Source organism: Platichthys flesus, chromosome 20 (genome assembly GCF_949316205.1).
Source record: "Platichthys flesus chromosome 20, fPlaFle2.1, whole genome shotgun sequence".
In the NCBI taxonomy this organism is placed as follows: domain Eukaryota; kingdom Metazoa; phylum Chordata; class Actinopteri; order Pleuronectiformes; family Pleuronectidae; genus Platichthys; species Platichthys flesus.
The window spans coordinates 19,442,124-19,459,850 of NC_084964.1; the positions used below are offsets into that span (position 1 = coordinate 19,442,124).

Here is a 17,727-nt window from a genome sequence, read left to right on the forward strand (position 1 = left end):
TAATAACTCAGGTTATTCATGATAAACAACATAAAATAATGATAATTAAGCTTAGAGTTTCCTTAAATCTGGTTTTTAATACATTATTTGATGTGATATATTTCTTTGATCTCTCTCGTTTCACAGCTGTTCTGAGGAGCAGTGACAGCAGAGTGAACATTTGCTTTTGGGGTGGACTCCCGCTGCCTCCAGCGGAGCTCGGATCCCGGACGGACGGTGCAGCCTCTCGGCCTCAGCAGCTCGGACCCGCGGACACGATGGACTGATCCGCTCCGGTCTGCAGGTACACGATCAGTTTCTTTTCTTCTCTTATCGTGAACCGGACGAGCTGCTGCTGCAGCTGCTGCACATCTGGATGATGGATCCTCACGAGCTGAGCTCAGCATCTCCTCCGCTCTCCTCTCGATGGAACGCGAGTCTCCTGGTTCAGGTTCAGATCGAGAAGCGATGGACACATCTGACATATTCAAAACGCATCAATTCTAATATTGTTCTGGTGTCTGATAGCGGATGGGATGTGTGGCCAGCACGCTGGGCCACTGCCCCTCGGATTAAAGCTCCTCACTAAGAGGAATTAAGATCAGTAGGTTGTGGATAAATACAGATTTAAAGATCATTTACATTTTTAATATATGATAGGAATCATAGAAAACATCAAATTAAAGACCAATGAAGGGGATTGTGTTAATTCTGTGATCATGGTCAGGAGGACCTGTCCCTCTGTTTAATGCTGGTCCTCCATGGTTACAGTCTAAAGATGAATTATTAACTGGATGACAGAAATTGTTACGTCCATAAATAAAAGAACTGTGACACTCTGACTTCTATCAAAGGAGATTTGACCAGTCAAAGTCACAGTTCCATCAGAAAGGTTCAACTGGTTTCCTTCTCAATCAGCGTCTGAGACTCTTTCTCTTTATTTCTATGTTTAGATATTTGAACCACACGTTGCTCCTGCTCCCAGTGAAGCTAATGATTGCATCTTGAACTCCGACAGGCCTCAGTGTTTCCTCTGTGTTCTCAGATTCTTTCATAAACCGGCAGTTTGATTCCCACTTCAGATTTGTATGCCATGGACGCAGATATGACACCGAGATTCTCCTCTAAAGACGAGGAGATCGACTTCTGGAAAACTCTTTCCCTCAAGTACAAGAAAGGGTAAGTAGCTCATTAGTTTTTCATATAACTCTGTATTTTTCTTACTCAAGGGCCTGAACCAACAGCGAGTTTATGTAGAAAAACTATATTTGTGTATTTGTGACATCAGCTGCCGGAATCTGAAACAGCTGAGAGACAAACTCACCTTTGACCTTTTGTGGGATCTGTCGACGATAAGTCAAATTCAAGGCTGACTCGTGATTGGTGGAGTGTGCGTCAGTGGGAGCTCGACGCCCCGCCCCTTATCACTCGACTCCACATGACATCACCGGCGTAAGAGGGCGGGGCCCGGATCTGACATGTTCTGGCTTCATTTTTGGGAGGAATCTTTGAAAAGGCCCTGTGGTGGGAGGAGGGGAAGGTGTCGGAGCGGTGGATGGACTTGAACAATCTTATAACGACAACAACAACAACAAACTAGATATGTGCATCAACATCAATAAACAAACCTCAGTGCATCTGGCTGACACCTCACGTGCACTGGGGCATTCAGGATGCTTACTGGGAAGATTCAGCTCCAGTGGGAATATTAATTCAACCTTCATTCAACCTGTTTAAAGTGACTGTTTCCACCGAGCCCATCACCAGCGTTATGAAATGGAGTTTCTGGCTCAGTGCCACGTCCAGCACTCACATGATGTGTGTGTGTGTGTGTGTGTGTCCATGTGTGCTCATCCATGACCATGTCAACACACTTATATAACCTTCAGTCACATGTCCTCTGCAGACGCTCTGAGTGGGAGAGATCCCACTTCTGAGAACTGCCGGAGACGGAATGTGTAAAATATCCATCCTGTTCGCTCCGAGCATCTCTTTGGTAAATCCCTTGTTGTGGAATCTCAGTGAAAGGTTCTGTTTGCTGGACTTGGTATCGATGCGGCTGCGGAGAGGAGGATGTTGTTTGTTTTGTTGTTGGATGGAGAGATGAACCAGATGAATCAGAAGATGATGAATAATGATTCAAATGACTCACAGACACAAACAACACGTGAGCAGTGAACTGAAAACAACGGAAAACACTGTTTTGCTTCTGGAAATATATTTGACTGTTGAGTTTTCTAAACTAAATTCCGTTCAGCTCCATTACTGTGATGAAACTTCAGGGAGCGATTCTCAAACTAAATCTAACTGAAGTCTTAATTGCTGCTGATAAGGCATGAGGGAGAAGCCAGAACATTATTACAGACCTGTTTATTGATTTGCACTAAATCTATGAAAACTGAAATATCCTGAACTGCTTCCATACGAGTGATAACAGGTGTGACTGTACGTGGGCAGTTTGGATGTGTAACAGTGGATGAAGGTGTCATGGTGCCTCCAGCCCCTCTGATGCTTTCTCCTGTGTGTGCAGCCTCCAGGAGGCCCAGGAGGAGCTGCTGGAGTTCCAGGAGGGGAGCAGGGAGCTGGAGGCTGAGCTGGAGGCGCAGCTGAGTCAGGCCGAGCACCGTCTGAAGGACCTGCAGTCGGAGAACCACAGAGGGAGGAACGAGGTGGAGTCGCTGAAGGTAACTGCTGCCCTGTCGCTCTGTGTCGCTGAAGGGTTGGATCAGCTCAGGCTTCCACATGAAGCTCTGACTCTGAGACATGAAGACATTTGTCCTGGTGGCCTGCAGCGCTCTGCTCACACATGAGAGGTCACAGGATCCTGAGGTCACGTCCAGAGGAGATCTGTGAGAAGAGAAGCAGATGAAGATGTTTTCAGTTGCACTCCGACTTGTTCCCTCATGGTTCAGACCAAACCTCCTCAGTGAGGATCACGGCTCCGGAGACAGTTTGTGAATCTGATCTCATAAATCATGCATCAGGTCGTGTCTCAGGTTCTTATTTATGCTCCATAATCACGAGAGGCAGGCGGCAAGTTCCTGAGATCACGTCTCCAGCCGGGATGAGACGTTTGTGCCAAGGTGTCGAGTCGGGTTTCACTTTTCCAGATTAACAGCAGAGTGTGAATGAACACGGAGGAAACACAACATTTTGGCGGATTTTCTAGAAGATGTTGTTGGCAGTGTAAAGATAAAAAAATTTAGAAACACAAGCTTTCTAGAAAACAAAATATTTTGGACTCAGTATTTTTTAAAAAAGCAGATAATGCAGCAACATTTAAGAGAACATGGATGTTTTAGAAAACACAACACCTTACAAACCAGTAACTTCCTACACAACATTCAAGAAAACACAACATTTAACAATGAAGAAAGAATATAAATATAGAAAACAAACACATTTTATATAATGAAAACACATTTTACCAAACAGACGCTTCAGAAAACAAAAACTGGGGAAATATCTGTAATATTGTGTTTATTTATTGATTGTTGTTATATTTTCTGACTGGTTTCCTCTGATGTTTTTGTGTTTTGCCCATCGAGGCGGTCGCACCACAGCCGGTGTTAAATATGTCCTGTAGAGCAGCTGATATAGGTCAGGCCCACCAGTGTTTACAGGAGGATGTGGATATATAGGTCAAAACAGAGGAGAGGAGGAACAGGGACATGAAAAATGGATGATCAGATCTGGGTTGAATCATGTCCTGTGTGGAGCTCATACATGTGATCCGTCCTCTGCTCGTCCTGCAGGAGCGGCTGGAGCAGCAGTACTCTCAGAGCTACCAGCAGATCTCCGTGCTGGAGGACGACCTGGGACAAACGCGCAGCATCAAGGAGCATCTCCACAAATACGTGCGAGAGCTGGAACAGTCCAACGACGACCTGGAGAGAGCCAAAAGGTCAGAACGCGTTTCACTGCTCAGGAGAACAAAAAGCACGGAACCCTAATCTCACAGCCTCCAGCTGCTTTGTGATGACACGCTGCCCGGGTGGCAATTCTAATAATGAACAGAGGCAGCGTGCAGTTGATTCCTGAATTGAATGAAAATCAATGCTGCTGTGGCACAAGCCTGAGACATTGATCTCTTATCCGTACTTGAATAATTGTTCATGAGAAATAGGGAATGCGATGTTTTAACGGAAACCAAGTGAAATATACTTTATTAGTAGATTCAGCTGGATTCATGATCCTCTGTTGATTTGTAATGTTTCTGCCTCCTCTGCCTCGGGGCTCAGAGCGACCATCGTGTCCCTGGAGAACTTCGAGCAGCGTCTGAACCAGGCCATCGAGAGGAACGCCTTCCTGGAGAGCGAGCTGGACGAGAAGGAGTCTCTTCTGGAGTCCGTGCAGCGGTTGAAGGATGAAGCCAGAGGTGATAAGCGTGTCCGCTCCTCTGTGTTCCACTGGTTTCACAGATCTGCTCCCTCACAGACTCGTGTAGGAACGTCTCCTGGTTCGTGTCCTCACCAGATCTTTGTCTCTGCAGATTTGCGGCAGGAGCTGGCCGTGAGGGAGCGGCAGGTGGACGTGACCAGGATGTCGGCTCCCAGTTCGCCCACACAGGACCACGTGAAGACGGACAGTGCTGTGCAGGCCTCGCTGTCCCTCCCGGCCACCCCGCTGAGCAAAGGTCTGGACAACGCCTTCGCCAACTCCACAGGTAGCTGCAGCTTCTCCTCCCTCCAGTTCATTAACACAAATACATGTTCTGCTGTGCAAGAAGAGGAAGGGACACATGAGCTCATTTTCCTTTTCTAGATTTGGCTCACAGTATTTTCTTTTCTCTCTCCTGATCAGCTCTATCAAATTGTTACGGCAGCAACTCGCCGCTGACTCCCTCTGCGAGGATATCAGCTCTGAACATCGTCAGCGATCTGCTCCGGAAAGTCGGGGCGAGTGATTCCTTCTGGTTCTCCCCCCGTTTCTCCTTCATGTCCACAGCTCCTGTCTGTCCACTGCGAAGGACAAACCCCCGTCCTCATCGTCTTCTGTCTCTCCACAGGCGCTGGAGTCCAAACTCGCAGCTTGCAGAAACTTCGCAAAGGACCAAAAAGCCAGGAAGGCGTTCGCTCTGGACAACGACAACGTGCTCAACGCAAACACCGTCCACTACTCGCTCCACACGTCTTATTATGACAACGCGTGAGTGGAACTGAAACCTGAACTGCTCAGCCTGCTGTGTCGAGAGGGTTGTGGTGGATTGTGCGTCATGAATTTGGCAAAATGTTGTGTTGGATGTGCTGGAGAATCTGAGGCCTGTGTGCGTTTTCTTTCAGGACAGAGAAGGTCTCATTCCCCGGGTGGGTTCTGGGGAATCGTAGCTTCGTAACTCTTTTTCTTCAAGTAGAAGAAAAAACATTGTTGTCAGTCAGTCAACACGTGCACAGACAACGTGCACACGCCTGGTTCTGTGAGAGTCCTTTTCTGTTCTAATGTCCCTCTCTTGTGTTTTTGCAGCAGGACCGTGAATGGACTGGAACCCGGCCGCCTGACGGCCATCAACCCCCCCCCGCTGCCTCCTCTGCAGGCTTAGTGCCCCTCGCCGTGTGACCGCCCCCCCCCCCCCACAACCCTAGTTCCTGACCCGACACACCTGCCCTGCAACAGAAGACCACATCTAGGAGGAGTCGAGACAGAGAGGCAACACAAATGTCTAACACCCGTAAAATGTTGTAGTGCTGTCCCCCCCCGCTCACCCTCTGTACGCTGATCTCACTCATGTGCTTCGTTCCTGCTGCCGTTGCGGCTCTTGTGTGTCTGTGTTGTGTGTCACTGTGACTGCTGTTTGCTCGCTGGCTTGTGCAAAGAGGGCGAAGGCCTCTCTGCTGTGGGCACGTCTGAAGATTCCCCCTCAATTTGTGAAACAACTAAACCAGATAAGAATCCGAGAAGGGAAACATTATGCAATCCATGTGTTCTTAATGAGGCTGTTGAATCCAATACTGTATGTGTTATGATTCTAACTGCTTTTTTTTCTACAGCTTTCACGAGCAATAACTTGTAACATGTAATCGAGTGCCACACGAACAACGTCTCCATGAATTATTGATATTTCATCGTGAGCCTCGGAGCCTGGCCAGTCAACGAGGTGTTTCCGGGGGAGTTGGGATTTCACTCATCAATCCTGTAATTCGGTTTTAAAACAAATAAACAAAATTCGAGGAGGAGTCTTTGTGTCGTGGGCCAAACGCACCATTAACCTCTGAACTATGTGACATGATGTGTACAGTACTGGTCATATTGATCGTTATTTATAGGCAGTGGTTTATGCTGTAGTGTTCACACCAGTAAACCAGATTTCTTGTATCTGTAGTTTTTAAAACGTTCTTGTTTAATTTATTTCACAAATCATTTTCAGTGCCCTTCGATCCACAGTGAGCACCTTGACCTCGTGTGAACTCTCAATGTCACTTTATTTTGTTATTTTTATCCAAGTGCAATATTGTCAGTTTTTTTTTTTTTTAATCGTTTGTGGATTTGATTTAATCTCAGACTTCTTTGATGGCATGTTTTAATAAAAGTTTTAATCACTCTCGTCCATTATTAGGGTTGTGATGTTTTGATCAGCTCGTACTGTGGAGGCCGGGCAGTTCATTGATTGGCCACTAGTTCGATATTTAGCAAAAGTCGTTCAATATTTTATTTTTTGCTCTGAAATGTTTTGGGGTTTTGTTAGATATTTACTTCTGGAACCGGAGAAAGGTATACTTTTTTAATATTTCCTTTTTTATATTTTTTCTCAGTTGAAATAAATCTTGAGGAGAGACATTTTGGATAGTTTTGTGTCTGTATAGGACTACATCCAAAGCACTTTGCATTTTAAATTTAGGAACTTGTATTTTTACTTTTGATACTCAAGTAAATTTCAACACCAGATACTTTTGAAACTTAAGTACATTTAATATGAGCTACTTTAAGACTTTTACTCTAGTCATTTTTTGGTGGGTGACTTTTACTTTTACCAAAGTCACTTTCAGGTAAGATATCTGTACTTATACTCAAGTATGGCTTTCAAGTACTTTATACACCACTGGTTATAAGGAATAAAATAGTAGAGTTGTTCTATAACTAGGGATTATAGGAAAATATAGGGAAGTGTATGTCTTTACACTATAAGAACACTATTCCACAGTCCAGTGATCTCAGAGTTATCCTTTGATCCACAGAGCTCTTAGATTCAACTTTCTGTAAGGTTGGCAAAAGACCAAACACCCAAACCTTAGTAGCTGGTGTTGATGTCACAAACCGGAGGAATTATTAATGAATGAAGAAAATTATAATTTACTGGCTGGACTGTTCTGTGACGCCATCCTGGAAGTTGAGGATGTTCAGTTTCCAATCCACAGGATCACCCTGTTTCAAAGCAGTCTTTACTTCCAGTAAGCCGGTTACCTGATCTCACTGGGGAGAAGATGAATCGTATTGATTCATTTTAATACTACTACTACTACAACTAAAGTTACTACTAATACTAATAATAATAGTCTTAAATAATCTGCTTGGAGAAGATACTGAAGAAAAGGAATATAGATAGCTTAACACACACCATGGAGCAGGTTCCTAGTCTGTCTCCACACAGACAGTAGACTTGAGCATTTCAAGGGATTTTTAGGCCCCAGGCAACAGGGACAAGGGGGCAATGTTGGTTTCTGTCTGAATGTTTGATATGTAAGTTTATGTAGCTGTTGTCTGTGTGAAATGGTTGAATATCTCTTTTGAATCTCTGCCTTGTCTCCCCTCTCACCCTCAGAGCTCTCTTTAAACACCGTACAACCACAAGTCAGATTTTCCACATCCCCCTCGTGTCTCCTGACATCCTGCGGGTCATCATTGAGTTTGCATACACTGGCTCTGTTGCTTCCACAGAGGACAACGTGCAGGAGTTGATGATGACAGCTGATATGCTCAACATAGTTGGCATCATACAAGCATGCTCGCGCTATATCGGTGAGCAGCTCTGCCCACAGAACTGCGTTGGCATCTGGCAGTTCACAAACATCTGCCACAGCTCGGAGCTGCGGTGCAAGGCCTTCCACTACATCATCCAGCACTTTGAGGAGGTCGTTCCTGCAGAAGAGTTCCTGCAGCTCTCTGTGAAAGAGCTGACCGTGTTCATTGGCAGAGATGAACTTAACGTGAGGATTGAAAGTTCTGTGTTTGAAGCCATCCTGCGCTGGATCAGCCACATACCCAGAGAACGAGAGAGATACATTGCTAAGCTTTTGTCTAAGGTAATATATCTTTCTGTCCGAGACTACATTTACTGCAAATGTCCTGAGTGACTGCTTTAACACCTGCAGCTTGATTCATTTGGAAAAACACTGTTGCTTTAAGTTCTGTTTTGGTTTGGGTTCACATTGACCTATTATCTATATACTATGGGTCTTATCTACTAAAGGTTTGCGCGTGTAAAACAAGTGCAAACGTGATTTCACCAGCAGAAAAACATGCAAGTTGCTCTACTAACTGTGTGCACTGAGGACTTATAGTAGATAGCTAGTAGAACAACTTGCATGTTTTTCTGCTGGTGAAATCACGTTTACATTAGTAGATCAGCCTTTAGAGTCAAGTTTGAAGTGATATCAACTGGTTCCGTTCCCTTGTGCCTGTGTAGGTGCGGCTGGGCCTGACAAGCAAGGACTACATTATGAACAAGGTGATCCCCAATGATTTGGTGAAGAACAGCCCTAGGTGCAGAAAAATAGAAGACAACTCCCTCCTCATTATATTGCACAAAAACTCACGCAGATCCTTGCGGTCGGGTCTCAGAAACACTCTCGCCCGACCTCGTCTGCCTAACTCCGTCATGTTGTCGAGTGGAGGCTGGAGCGAGGGCAATCCGATCTGCGAGATCGAGGCGTACGATATCTCTGCCAACCTTTGGATCAACATCTCAGACAAGCTGCAGTTTGCTCGGGCCTACCACGGTAGCGTCTTCCTCAACGGTTATGTCTACTTTCTCGGTGGATTTGACAGAGCGGAGTATTTCAACAACGTGGTCAGGTTGGACCTGAGGACACACGTCTGGCAGGAGGTGGCGCCGATGTACTACCGCCGCTGCTACGTGAGCGCCACCGTGCTGAACGGGTTCATCTATGCCCTCGGCGGCTCTGATGGAATCGTTCGACTCAACACTGGGGAGCGCTACTGTCCCGAAACCAACCAGTGGACGCTTATTGCACCAATGCACTCGCTGAGGAGCGACGCCAGCTGCACAGTGCTGCATGGCAAGGTTTGTTATATATGGAAATTATAATAAGTAGTAATAGGTAGCATTAGTCACCTTCTAAAACCAAGACTCACTGCTGCTCCTTGTCTCCTCAGATATACATCTGTGGTGGTTTCACCGGGACCGAGTGCCTGCAGTCGTCTGAATGTTACGATCCAGAAACCGACCATTGGACACTGACCAGCCCAATGAGCACTAATCGAAGTGGACTCAGTACTGTTACATATAATAACCAAATCTATGTAGTAAGTACACAAAATACTGCTGACATCTGATATTTTGTTTAAAACCACAAATGTCAACCTCATGGTGGCGCTAGAGAAGTTGTCAGATGATTACTTACACATCTGCTCCTCATTCTACCCTCACAAGAATATCAACCTTCTAATCCACCAGTCAAACTACCCAACTGCCTTCTAGTTTACTCTGTGTATTCAAATCCTTTCCTCCTCCAGGTTGGTGGCTGTGACGGTAGCTCCCGTCTGGCAACTGCTGAGACCTACAACTCCCGGACCAACACCTGGCACCCGCTGAGCCCCATGTTGACTCGCCGGAGTAACTTCTGCCTCGATGTGATACAAGACAAGTTGTATGTCGTTGGGGGCTATGACGGCACCTCCATCACTCAAATGGCAGAGGTCTACAATCCTCTCACCAACCTGTGGTCTAACATCTCTATGCCAGAAATCTCCCGCAGCGGAGCAAGCTCCTGTGTTGTGACCGGAATCCTCAACATGGCTGACTACACGTTAGCTCGAGACGCACTGCCTTATTTAAACTTACACGGAGTTATCGATAATTCAGGGGACTCTGAGTAACACTTTCTGAGGTTTCGAGTATAACTACTGTATGTCCTTGTTTGAAACTAGTCTTTTATAGTAAAATAAATACCAGTAAGCAAGAACTGGGTAAGAATGTATGTGTACAGGTACTTTTGAGCATTTACAGCATGTTTGTGTGACTTAAACTTAACATCAGTCAACAAGGTATTTACCACATTAACATTATTACACTTGTAACGGGGATCAAACATCAACATGAACTTGTAACAGTGACACAGAAAGAGTTTGCGTTAGTGTATGTATGCATGTCTATGTTTGTGTGTGTACATGTGGTTGTGTATGTGTGAAGTGAACAATGACCATTGGCTCAATTAACCCCCAAGTCACTGGCTCTGTTTCACATAGAAGTTCAGATCAACCTTTAAAAAACAAATGTATAGTTTCAGTCAACGGAAACGCTGGAGTGCTTTTATTTTGAAAAGACTGTCCTACATGAAGTGTGACATGTTGGACAGAAACACATAGAAACTGCCAGAAGATCCTTTTCTCTGTATATTCTGCTGTGAACTGTGCACGGAATGTGTAAAGCACATGAACACTAAAAGAAAACGAACAACAATTAGTAAAGCAGCCTTTCCTCCAGATGAGGACGTGTGTCCAGTCACCTTCACACGAGGCAAGAACCAGGAAGTATTAACTCTGAACCATGTCTAACAATATTATGATGTTTTGTCCCGTTCTTCATGCCATAGGCCAATTTGAACATTTATTGGTGTATAACTTATTGATTGTGTCTTAAACTTCTATTTAAAGGAGGAATGATGTTTTATCTACTTGTAATTTGCTTCTATAAAAAGTTTATAAAAGTAAAATGGTTTGTTCACAAAGTGTTTCCTTGAAAACTGAGACTGAAAATGTCGTAAAACGTTCAAGAATTCTTATACTCACCAAAGTTTAACGGGTCCTCTTTTTATTGGGCCACGTTCCATCAAGTACCAACAGGCTTTGCTGAGGTTTTTTTAACATTGAAAAAAACAGAGTGTAAAATGTATAGGGAGTGTCTATAACAAGGCTCTCTTTTTTATTCTACATATAATACACTGCAAATACCGACTCTTCGTAAACTTGTGTTTTATTAACCTCTGTTTCCGAGCATAAGACCGGCTGCATGGTCCCTCTTCCTCTCCTGAATCCCCTCTGGTGGTGAGATTCTTCTACTCTCCGTATCAAATGCTAATCATTCAGTAATGTTCTTTTGTGACGTGTTGTCAATGCTATTGACCGATAGTTCATTGGATTTGATAGATACTTCCCTGGTTTAACTTACCTCCTCTTTCCAACCAACTGGCAACTTCTCCAACCGTATTATACAAACATCAGAACTTCTGTGATGCCACCATGCCTACCTGCTTTAGCATTGCACAACTGATTTCATCCTTCCTTGGAGATGTTAACCCAGATCTTTCTATTGCTCTCCTCGATTTGTAGTATCGTCCCTTCTCTCAAGAATTCCATGATAAGCTGATCTCGTCCTTGCCTCTCATCTCCTGCCCTCCTCAGTCAAGTTATCAGAACTACGGATTTCAGGAAGTGCTTTGCCTTTCATCTAGCTAACATGTTTCCTTCCCTTTGATCTCACAGCTCTTTGATATACTATTCTTTCATGGTTATGACTTACTCAATCCCGTTGATGTTGGTTGCCTTCCGCAAATAAACCAAACAGAAAAGATGGAAGGAGAACACAAACCAGATACAAATTAAAATGAGGGGAACATTGTATAATGAACTCCGCCGGGCGGGACTGTTCTGTGACGCCGTCCTCAAAGTGGAGGAGGTGGAGTTTCCAATTCACCGGACCATCCTCTATGGATGCAGTCCCTACTTTCAGTAAGCTGGTGACCTGATCAGCGGGGAGAACATTCATCTTATTGAGCAATCTTCATGCCGCTACTGCCACTTATAATAATAATCATTATCATAAATGGTCACAATCAAACTTGTTTTACTTAATGATCTTTGTTTGGGGAAGATATTTGAAAAAAAATTATAGAAATCACTTGCACACACACACACACACACACACACTTCAAAACATATTAAGAGCTGCTTCAAAAAGTTTTATCCATGGTGCAAGTTCCTAGTCTGTCTCCAAACTTTGCAAAAATTTCCCTTTTCACTTTGTCCCTTCTGTTTGAGAAGTACTGAAACTGGTTTATATTGTAGTGGTCCATGTGAAATGGTCGAATATCTCTTTTGAATCTCTGCCTTGTCTCCCCTCTCACCCTCAGAGCTCTCTTTAAACACTGTCCAACCACAAGTCAGATTTTCCACATCCCCCTCGTGTCTCCTCACATCCTGCGGGTCATCATTGAGTTTGCATACACTGGCTCTGTTGCTTCCACAGAGGACAACGTGCAGGAGTTGATGATGACAGCTGATATGCTCAACATAGTTGGCATCATACAAGCATGCTCGCGCTATATCGGTGAGCAGCTCTGCCCACAGAACTGCGTTGGCATCTGGCAGTTCACAGATATCTGCGAAAGCTTCGAGCTGCGGTGCAAGGCCTTCCACTACATCATCCAGCACTTTGAGGAGGTCGTTCCTGCAGAAGAGTTCCTGCAGCTCTCTGTGAAAGAGCTGACCGCAGTCCTTGGCAAAGATGAACTTAGTGTGAGGATTGAAAGTTCTGTGTTTGAAGCAATCCTGCGCTGGATCAGCCACATACCCAGAGAACGAGAGCAACACATTGCTAAGCTTTTGTCTAAGGTAATATATCTAGTCTAGATCTACTGCAGATATACTACCAATATAGTTTGAAGTTTGATGTGATATCAACGAGTTCTGTTCCCTTGACCCTGTGTAGGTGCGGCTGGGCCTGACAAGCAGATTGTACATTTTGACCCAAGTGATCACCAATGAGCTGGTGTTGAGCAGCACTGAGTGCAAGCTAATAACTGAACATTCCATGTGTATGTTATGGCACATATCCACAATAGAACCCTTGCCGTGTGGTCTCAGTAACACTCTCGCCCGTCCTCGTGTGCCTAACTCCTTCCTGTTGGTCACTGGAGGCTGCATCGGGGGGGTTGATTGTGGCGATATGGATTCGTACGATTCCGTCGTTGACCACTGCATCAACATCTCAGACAAGCTGCAGAATCCTCTGGCCTATCATGGCACCGTCTTCCTCAATGGTTATGTCTACTGTGTCGGTGGCATACAGAGAGAGCACTGCTGTAACAACGTGGTCAGGTTGGACCTGAGGACACACGTCTGGCAGGAGGTGGCGCCGATGCACTACCGCCGCGGCTACGTGAGCATCACCGTGCTGAACGGGTTCATCTATGCCCTCGGCGGCTCTGACGGACTGGTTGAACTCAACACTGGGGAGCACTACTGTCCCGAAACCAACCAGTGGACACTTATTGCACCCATGCACTTGCTGAGGAGCGACGCCAGCTGCACAGTACTGCATGGCAAGGTTTGTTATATATGGAAATAATAATAATCATTATGCTGATCCTTCCCATCCCGGTTACCACCTATCCCAGAGACTCCCATCCGGAATGAGGTCCCAGGCCATCAGGACTAAAACAAACACAAACAAGTCCCCTGCATCACACTGACCCTGTATCACACTGAATCTGCCCCCCCCCCCTGCACATAATTTATAACTGATATATTATTGGCACTATTACCAATCTCTTCACCTTAGCACCGCACCTGCCAATTACTCTGTTCCTGTATATATTTTATTCTATATTGTAGTTTTTATATTGTTGTTTTATGTTCAGTGCACCAACGAACGACACCAAGGCAATTTCCTGTATGTGCAATCATTCATTCTGATTCTGATTCTAGTAGTAAGTAGTCTAGGTAGTATTAGTCACCTTCTAAAACCAAGACAGGACCTGGGTACTCACTGCTGCTCCTTGTCTCCTCAGATATACATGTGTGGTGGTTTCACCGGGACCGAGTGCCTGCAGACGGCTGAATGTTACGATCCAGAAACCGACCGTTGGACAATGATCAGCCCGATGAGCTGTGTGCGACGTGGACTGAGAGTTGTTGAATATAATGAGAGAATCTATGCAGTAAGTACACAAAACACTGCTGACATCCACATCACCCAACAATCTAAACTATAGTTGTTTTCAGACGTGCACTGAACGTTGTAGTGTGCACAACTTCCTGCTGTGTTGTGCATGTGTGAGAGGAAATGTGCATATTTTACCAGTGTAATACTTGATGAGATTAATTTGTCATTTAATAGTGCAAATGTAAATCCAGGATGTTGTGTAACCGAAGAAAAGCAAATCACGTAATCTGCAGTATCTGTAATTTGTGCAACAGGAGTCCGCGCCTGGCTAAATGTTAGCATGCTAACTTTGTGTTATATTCACTGTGTTAAGTGTTGTGGTTTCTTAAAAACATAGTTCAACAAATTAATGAAAATTCCCTCATCACCTCACTACTTGGCCGATGGAGGGGTGGGTGGGTGAAGTGTTTGAGTTCTGGAGTTTAATTGGTAAACTTTGTTGCAGCAGAATCCATACAATTGAAGTGAATAGTGACCGAGACTTCAGACGTGATAAAACCACAGAGGAACATAACGTGCCTCCATATCTGCTCCTGTGGTGTCCTCCAAGTGTCCACCAGCCCCGACTCAAGGAGACATCAGAGAATCATCTGTTCATCTAAACCAAATTACCCAAATAATAATCTGAACCTTTTAAATCCAGCAGTCAAACCAATCTAACCTCATTCTACTTTATTCTGTGTATTTTTTTCCATTCAAACCCTTGACCTAAATATTTGTCTCCTCCAGATCGGTGGCTTCGATGGAATCCAGTGTCTGTCAAATGTTGAGGCCTACGACCCCGGGTCCAACTCCTGGCACCCGGTGAGCCCCATGAGGTCCGACCGCAGCAACTTCTGCCTGGAGGTGATAGAGAACCTGTTCTACGTCATTGGGGGCTTCATCGGCATCTCCAACGTGGAACACATAGACGTGTATTGTCCTTCTAGTGACCTCTGGGTCGCCCGTAAAGCCATCATGTCCCGCAGCTACGCAAGCTCCTGTGTCGTGTCTGGAATCCCCAACGTGGCAGAGTTTATAACATCTCGATACTCACTGCCGCTCTTCAATGTGGATTTGGGTCCAGGCTATTTCAGCTGATCACATCAGGAAATTTGTGACAAATACATGTTTTGATACCTTTAATAGATGATATGATGTGATTATACCAGTTATACCTGAATCTCCAGCCTGCCCCTGTATAGAAGATAATAAAAAAAGATTAACTCCCGCATGGTATTATTCTGAGATGTTTCTGCTTGTGGTTATTCCGTCATTTTAATTATACATAAATTCTAAATTATTGTTTTCTAACGTAACGATTAGCCATTCAAACAGAATCAGCCGCTCACTGTAAATTCAGAAAACGGACTTCTTCTCTTTCAGGTTCACACAGAGTGAATTCATCCAGAACAAGCGTCGTGTTGTTATGTGACGTCTCAGCAGACACGTGACACAACATATCTGAGGTTGTTATGAATATTAAAATAGGTTTGAATTGAGTTTAAACGGAATGAAGCGGAACCTTCGTCTCACCTCGCCGTCGTCGCCCGGACTCTTTAGTTGGACGAACCGAGCAGAGGAGAAGCAGAAAGAAAAACTTCAGTGTTTTGACTCCGAACGGTGAAATGATGAAGAGGATGAAGATCGAGTGACGGTGAAGGTGAAGTTCAGCAGGAGAACATGAGGAGGAGCGACTCGACCGGAGGAGCGGAGCGGTTCGAGTATCTCCAGACTCTGGTGACGGAGTTCCAGGACACGGACAGCGGAGGTGAGATCGGTTTCACTTCGTCTGACTGAATAAATCCCGGAAGTTCCACCTGAGACCATCACTGAGAGTCTGCACGAGGAGCGAGACATTTAATAGTAATAATAAATCGTGAGCTTTATTATGAAAGGGCACAACATGTGATGTAAACAGGAAGGAGGCTGCGGACGAGTCACACTCATCTCAGATGTTTTGTCTGATAAACTGTTTCATGTCCACAGATTGATAAATTGATTAATCTGTTCATTACCCGAGTTTGACATGATCAAATATGAATAATTGAATTATTTTCTGACGCAGGCACAAATATTGAAATTTAAATAATGTGATGACGTTTACCCACACAAGATCAACTGCTCATTTCATGTCATGCATTAAAACACACTCGTGAGTTCTCTCTGCATCGCTGCTTCTAAATAACCCACAGATCTCAGATTCAGGCTCATTTCAAGGAATTTGTTCAAAACGTTTTCATTTGTTAAATTTCTTATCAAATGTTCCTCATTGCATCAGAGGCCAAGGAGCAGGTGCTGGCGAACCTGGCCAACTTCGCCTACGACCCGAAGAACATGGAGTCTCTGCGGGAGCTGCAGGTGACCGACCTCTTCCTGGACATGTTGACCGAGGAGAACGAGAACCTGGTGGAGTTTGGGATGGGTGAGTGTTGCTCCTGTGAACCGCCATCTTGCTCCTGTTGCCTCTTCACGTCATCCATCACCTCTGTTGTCTGTGTGTCATGTTCTCAGGAGGGTTGTGTAACCTCAGCATGGAGCCGCAGTGCAGAGACCTCATCCTGCAGAGCAGCGGGATCAGCTTAGTCACCGACTGTCTGTCCAGCCAGAGGGAAGAGACCGTCCTGTCGGCCATCACCACGCTCATGAACCTCACCACGCCACAGTCCCGCTCTGACATCACCGCCCCGGCCATCGTGCAGTGCATGCTGCGCTTCTCCCTGTCGGAGAACCCCCGGCTGCGCAGCCTGGCAGCCGTGTTCCTGCAGGACTGCTGCAGCCGGGAGCAGGTGGCCCGGGCGGAGCAGCAGATGCAGGGACAACAGACGGCGGTCGGGATCCCGCTGCCCAAAGACAGCTGAGATGTTTCCTCTCTGTGAGTGAAGGCAATGTCTTTGTACTGTGTGGCCTTAAGTATGTGGACATTCCAAGTGCAAAGTGTACAGGGGAGGTTTTAAAACAAGAACCTGGTCACAGCCGGTCAGTCCAACAGGAACATCCCCGGCAGCTGAGGGTCTTTGTCTTCATTCCCTGAACTATGGATTCAACCTGCTGCTCTTCTGCCTCCTCCATCAAAGTGCTGGTTTGAACAGACGATGGAGTTTAGCTGCTGTGTTTATTCTGACCACACGAGGGAGACTGGAGAGTTTCAGCTGAGGTGAAGGGTTCTGTTAGTACTTTCTGCTGTGGACCACACACAGTATGAGCCTAATGTCATGAATAATAAATAACATCTATTTTTGTAGAGTGTTCTTACTAATAGTGACTGATACTGTTTGTAAAACCCGGCTCACCATCTGCAGCAGGGTCACGGTTATGTCCTGAAATGTAAAAATCCAAACCCCAAATATGTAGAATAATAAAGATCTCTACATAAACCAGGAGCCAGCAGCGCTGTTTGTTTTCTTCTCGCTCTTCAGAACTATTTCTGGGCCGAGTCCTTCAGGTCTAGACAGACGAGGACATCCGATCCTGCAGCCCAGCGTCCGGTGGACTGCACATGAAGCTCAGACTCTGGAGGAAATCATTTGCAGCTTTGAAAGTGTCTGGGGTCCTCGCTCGTTTATCAGCCACAAAGTTTTCACAGTTAATCAGCGTGTGTTTCTGAAGGGAGGCGAGCACCTTCCACGAGGTCAATAAAAATACCTTCA

At 45.3% G+C, this 17,727-nt stretch overlaps 4 protein-coding genes across 4 annotated transcripts; all 4 read left to right on the top strand.

The window, feature by feature from the left end:
- The first annotated feature begins 183 nt into the window (after positions 1 to 183).
- Positions 184 to 6,516, top strand: ndel1a (nudE neurodevelopment protein 1-like 1a). The gene is made up of 9 exons (XM_062414293.1): positions 184 to 283; positions 1,062 to 1,158; positions 2,510 to 2,663; positions 3,735 to 3,883; positions 4,221 to 4,357; positions 4,472 to 4,645; positions 4,783 to 4,877; positions 4,988 to 5,127; positions 5,443 to 6,516. Exons 2-9 carry the CDS (start codon positions 1,073 to 1,075, stop codon positions 5,516 to 5,518), a joined length of 1,011 nt encoding a protein of 336 aa, XP_062270277.1. The 5' UTR covers positions 184 to 283; positions 1,062 to 1,072; the 3' UTR covers positions 5,519 to 6,516.
- A 1,126-nt stretch (positions 6,517 to 7,642) lies between these two features.
- LOC133931846 (kelch-like protein 10) lies at positions 7,643 to 10,802 on the top strand. The gene is made up of 5 exons (XM_062378790.1): positions 7,643 to 7,653; positions 7,736 to 8,216; positions 8,600 to 9,217; positions 9,310 to 9,459; positions 9,670 to 10,802. The coding sequence occupies exons 1-5, from the start codon at positions 7,643 to 7,645 to the stop codon at positions 10,030 to 10,032; spliced, it is 1,623 nt and encodes a 540-aa protein (XP_062234774.1). The 3' UTR covers positions 10,033 to 10,802.
- A 956-nt stretch (positions 10,803 to 11,758) lies between these two features.
- LOC133931847 (kelch-like protein 10) lies at positions 11,759 to 15,268 on the top strand. The gene is made up of 5 exons (XM_062378791.1): positions 11,759 to 11,883; positions 12,285 to 12,765; positions 12,863 to 13,480; positions 13,944 to 14,093; positions 14,828 to 15,268. Exons 1-5 carry the CDS (start codon positions 11,759 to 11,761, stop codon positions 15,176 to 15,178), a joined length of 1,725 nt encoding a protein of 574 aa, XP_062234775.1. The 3' UTR covers positions 15,179 to 15,268.
- A 359-nt stretch (positions 15,269 to 15,627) lies between these two features.
- On the top strand, positions 15,628 to 17,460 carry armc7 (armadillo repeat containing 7). The gene is made up of 3 exons (XM_062414297.1): positions 15,628 to 15,848; positions 16,359 to 16,502; positions 16,592 to 17,460. Exons 1-3 carry the CDS (start codon positions 15,761 to 15,763, stop codon positions 16,936 to 16,938), a joined length of 579 nt encoding a protein of 192 aa, XP_062270281.1. The 5' UTR covers positions 15,628 to 15,760; the 3' UTR covers positions 16,939 to 17,460.
- Positions 17,461 to 17,727: the final 267 nt, after the last annotated feature.